General features: G+C 31.6%; 1 protein-coding gene across 1 annotated transcript; it reads left to right on the forward strand.

The window, feature by feature from the left end:
- The first annotated feature begins 1,169 nt into the window (after positions 1-1,169).
- Positions 1,170-4,565, forward strand: LOC123897594 (intracellular protein transport protein USO1-like). Its single transcript, XM_045948298.1, has 2 exons — positions 1,170-2,323; positions 3,042-4,565. The coding sequence occupies exons 1-2, from the start codon at positions 1,865-1,867 to the stop codon at positions 4,305-4,307; spliced, it is 1,725 nt and encodes a 574-aa protein (XP_045804254.1). The 5' UTR covers positions 1,170-1,864; the 3' UTR covers positions 4,308-4,565.
- The last annotated feature ends 862 nt before the right edge of the window (positions 4,566-5,427 follow it).

A 5,427-nucleotide genomic window follows, 5' to 3' on the forward strand; every position in this document is an offset into this window, starting at 1 on the left:
ATAGAAAAAGGACATGATTGTGCATGTTTTAAAAGATAAATGATTTATATGTTACAGATACAAAATAAAAAACTAGAGTGTTACAAATAAATAAGATAAAAAAATGTAATTTTGCCTATTTTATAACTAAGTTATCTTTTCTCCCAAAGTTTTAAGGCATAAACCTTAACTTGGAGTACTTGACCCTTAAACCGGTATTGATTCAACCTAAAAGTTCACATCGAAATACTAACTATGCAATCTATTTTTAGTGTCCACCCTTAAAAGTGATACTCCTTTCGTCCCATTTTAAATGACCTATTTGACCATTTCACATATTTTAAGAAAAATGCATAAATAAAGGAGAGAGAGTTGTACAATTACTAAACTGCACTTACATTTTTCATTACTAGTAGTAATAATTAAATTGGTTGAGTATGCCACACATAAACAGGGGACCACATAAAAGGTAAAATTGGAAAAAAAATCGCTTTGAAAATTGTATAGGTCATTTATTTTGGGACAAATCAAAGTCAAAAAAGGTAATTCAAAATGAAACAGAGGGAGTATTGTTTTGAATTCCCTAGAACTGTAATATGATGGTGCAATTGTTCATCTCTCCAAATCTAGCGGTCGCCACAACTTCAACACCATATTGTAGTACATGATCCAAATCCAATAAATATTAACATGCATGTTTTTCTCCAAAATTAGTATTACTTGAATCTGCCTTATAATTATCAAATCAGAGGACTATCTTCACAAAATACTTTTATAAAGTCAATTATCATTGAAATAACCCTCATTAAATCACTATTATTGAGCATTCAATGTATCAATTAGTATTCTCTCCACCAGGCTCCATTGAGAAATTATTTGAAGGGTAATGTTAAACGGTGTCTCGGACACTACTTAAGCATGTTAAAAAGAAAACAAATAAAAAAATTAATAATGAGAGAGAATAACTTTTTACATCATTGAACCATTGAATACACAATTTATGACATAAAATTTTCTTATTTATACGCTTAACCAGTGTCCCGAAACACTATTTAGCATTTTCCTTATTTGAATTACAATTAACTTTCTTTTATGACATTATTTGAATACATTGTTTTTTACTTCATGACACCTATTGACTCAATCATTGCCTCTTAATAAGATTTAAATTTTCCATAATGAGACATGGTACTAGTATTCACTTTTTCTAACCTCTAATTCCAAGTCCAACTAACCAAATGTCTATTGAATAGTGACTACTACTTTTCTTCATCTTCTTATTCTTCTTTCACTTTCAATCTTTCATAATAATTCTCTTGATCCCTTTTTCTTTCTCTCTCAATCAAAGATTTGTGAATGGCCAACTCAACTTAAAGCTTCCATTTATTTCCAACACTCAAACGTATCTTCCAATATATCTTGAAGATTCCCACTTTTTTTGGTCCTCAATCAAATCCCTTTATACATTCAAATACACCATTCTAATTTCTATGACCAAAAGATACAACTATACCAAATCTTTCACAACCCACTTTTGCACTAAATTCAATGCTAATAGTTCCAGTTTACCAAAACATTGGAAAAAGGCCATGATGCTGACCACAACATGGCAAACACATTCTTAACCTCGTCCAATATTTTTAAATTGCAGTTGCGATCACATAGCAACTTGTGATCAAACACATTAGATAAATTTCAACCGCAACCATAGAAACAAAAGAAGAAAAAAATCATCAGCCCAGATCGCAATCGCGGACTTTTTAAAAAAACCTTGATTAGATATTAGATATTAGAATCACCACCATATATCATCATTATTATGCAATAAACCTTGCAAATTTGAGATATATGCTCCCTGATTTTCTGCTTTACAATTTCTTCCATTATGTCCTCATGTCAAACAAAAAATCTTAAACATAAACAAAACAAGATCAGAAAACGAGGTTGTTCCTCCATAACTTCCTCATCTACCTTTTCAAGAAGATACAGATTCAAGAAAGCCATTTTGATTGGGAAGAAAAGTGGAAACACTACACCACCACCCATTTGGAAAATAAGTACTACAAGATCACCTATGGAAACTCATCATCATCATCATCACCATCATTCTACAAAAACCACACCTTTACATTCTTCTGGTTCTGGATTACATTCCAAAGAGAAGAAGGAACTTTCTGTATCTGCTAGAAAACTTGCTGCTACACTATGGGAATTCAATGATTTAACTCCTTCAAGTCTCAAGAAGGAACCAATGAAAAGCAATAAGGACAATGTTGAGAGGTTATGTAGATCAGTTTTATTGGCACCACAGAAGTTAGATCCATTGTTTAGTCCTTTCTCAGAGGTAAATTATTACTAATTCATATCAAAGTGTCACTTTTTTTTCTTCATTTGTCAATAAACTTAATTAGTTCAGTAATGAAAATGAAATCTATGTTTTTTTTTACTAATACTGTAGTATGGTTAAGGTAAAGTAAAGCATTGAAGTTGATGGTTGCAAAAGAAATGTGTCAGATTTATCTCATCAACTTCATCTTGTTGATCATTACTTGAGAGGCCTTTATGCTCATTGCAATGTTAATTTAATAAAGATATTTTTTTTTTTGTAAATTATATAGTTAGCTAGAATTGTAATACCAAGGTCTAGGGTTCGATCCCTGGCTTGGACATGCAATAGCGTTAAAACTCTTAATTTAGGTCCCACAAGGCTCAAATATTAGTCTTTGCAGTTATTTGCAGAGTATACCTATTTTATGCCAAAAAATAAAAAATAATTGCGATACACATATTTTATTGTGGATAGATCAAATTGCACTATGCCGCCTAATGTTTTGCCGTATACATATTTTACAAAAGTGACAGTTGGATTGAAAATTTATATTATATATACATTTCTAAATTTTTTTGTCTAAATCTAAAATGATTTGATATGTTATTGAGGTGAGTCATGATTAACGTCTTAAACACTTTTATTATACAATGTTAAAATATGTATTGAGTAAAAAGTTATTTAGGTTTTGTTAATGTTGGAAAGGATGAAACTGAACTATGTTGAAATGCAGAAGGGAAAAAATGAACTAAAAGACAAGAAGAATTGTGGTAAATGCGAGGTTGGAGTCAAGAACCGTCTTAAGGATGCTAAAAGTGCCATATCTACATCGAAGAAGCTTCTAAAGTTGTTAAGTCAAATGGTTGTCGAAAATAATGATTCATCGAGAAGTATGCCTCTAATCTTTTCTATGAGTAATGAGCTTGATCGTGCCCGCTCCCAAATTGATCAATTCATCCAAGAACAAAGCTCAAACCAGAATGATATTGAGAATCTCTTGAATCATTTTGTAGAAGAAAAGATTGCTTGGAAAAGAAGAGAAAAAGAGAAGATTCGCGAGGCTACAACGAGCATAGCACAAGAGCTCGAGGTAGAGAAGAAGCTAAGAAGACAAACTGAGAGGCTAAACATGAAGATTGCCAAAGAAATGGAGAATGTAAAAGCTTCCTATTCAAAATTGTTGAAAGAGCACGAAAGGGAGAAAAGGGCTAAAGAAATTTTGGAGCAAGTTTGTGATGAACTAGCCAAAGGGATTGGAGAAGATAGAGAACAAATAGAGGAAATGAAAAGGGAGTCGGGGAAAATTCGAGAAGAAGTTGAAAAGGAGAGGGAAATGCTTCAAATAGCCGATGTTTTGCGCGAGGAACGAGTCCATATGAAGCTCTCAGAAGCTAAACATCATTTTGAAGAGAAAAATGCAATGCTTGAAAATATTAGAAATGAACTTGAGAACTTTATAAGAAATAAAGTACAAGAGAAAGGCGACGATCTTGATGCTAATCAAGGGCTTGAAAAACTCAAGAATCTTGAATTCTATTTAAACAAGAAATTTTTAGAATTTCAAAATGTGGAAGAGAATGATTTGATTATTAAAGATTCAATAGACAATGAAGATGAATCTGTTGAAAGTGATCTTCAATCTATTGAATTAAGCATGGATAATGAGAATACAAGCTATAAGTGGAGTTATGCATGTGAGAATATTCCACATTTTGAAGCAAAAAGAGTTTCAATTGATAAAGATATAGGGAGAACATCTTTTTCTGATTGGGGAAGTATATGTTTCAATAAAGGTACTAAAAAGAAGGACTTTGTTGATATTCAAGAAAGTTGTGATCAACTTGAAATTGGAAAATCACTTGAATTTATTTTTGGAGATGAAATACAAAAAGGTAAGATAGAAAATGAGAGTTTAAGGTGCATTGATGGTGAAGCAGGGGAAAATGCTCTGTTTTTGGAGGGGTGTGATATGAAGAAAGAGTGTGCAAAACGAAACTGAAAGGATTTATTTTTAATTTTATAGGTTAGTAGTACCATATAATTTTTTCCTTTCCATTTTTGGTTTTTTGTTACTATTTATTTTTCATAGAGAGTTTATATTCGGAACAAACAAAGTTTACACCAACTGTTTTTTGAGCATAGTTCAATTGGTAAAAATACCACATTTTATATGTAGGGTTTGGAGTTTAAATCTGGAATTTCCACTTATTCATCTCATAAGGTGAATTTTAGCCATTAAATTATTGAAAAAAAAAGTTTACACCAACATATTGTCAAAATTTACCTAAACTTTTAATAGCAATATATACTTTCTTCTGATTGAATTTTGACCAGTAATTGAAGAAAAAATTGACCTTTTATGTTTAAGTTCAAATCTTGCACTGTTTCTTACAAATTTATTCGTTTTAAATAACTTATGATGCAAGTAAAGACTAATCTTTAGGCACTACTTTTTCTTTTGTTGGTTTGTGGGCTTTAAAAAAGTTGCTTTTCTTGCCAGTTGCCACCAACAAAGTTTGTATCAACAGTAAACGATGTACAGATATGGAACTTTGAGATAGTCACAACTTTTCTTGGAAATTTGATATCCAAGGACCAATCTCACCCTTCTTTAGGGTGCCCAATTGAAGCCATTTCAAAATTTTATATGGATTGTCTCAACACAAAATTGCTAGTACATGAAACCTCTTCGATTTTTTTACTGCTAGCCATGTTATAATAGTCTTAGTCAATATTTTTTTTAGTATTTTGAAGAGAAGTAAATATCTTCGTAAGTGCTCATTGAAACTAAGGTCTTTTCTATCTTGAATTGGGACACCATCCTCTCATCATATATTTCTCTTATAAAAAAATTATTTCGTATTTGACTTTTGTTGGCTTTCACCATCAGTTTAATCTGGTCCGGGAATCAGTTCTGGCATCAAGTGGTTCCAAGTTCCAACTCCCTTCCGATCACAGTTGTTGGAGATCGAATCGTTGTTCTCCCTATTAAATTCAGCGTCAATTACCACTGAACCAACTAACGGTTGATCTGTATCGATATATGTATTGAATGAATAAATAAATAAATATAAGTGAAGTCAATGTCTGACATAGTATGAGATAAGAAAAGAAAAACC

The sequence above is a fragment of the Trifolium pratense genome, linkage group LG7, assembly GCF_020283565.1.
Source record: "Trifolium pratense cultivar HEN17-A07 linkage group LG7, ARS_RC_1.1, whole genome shotgun sequence".
Taxonomy (NCBI): Eukaryota; Viridiplantae; Streptophyta; class Magnoliopsida; order Fabales; family Fabaceae; genus Trifolium; species Trifolium pratense.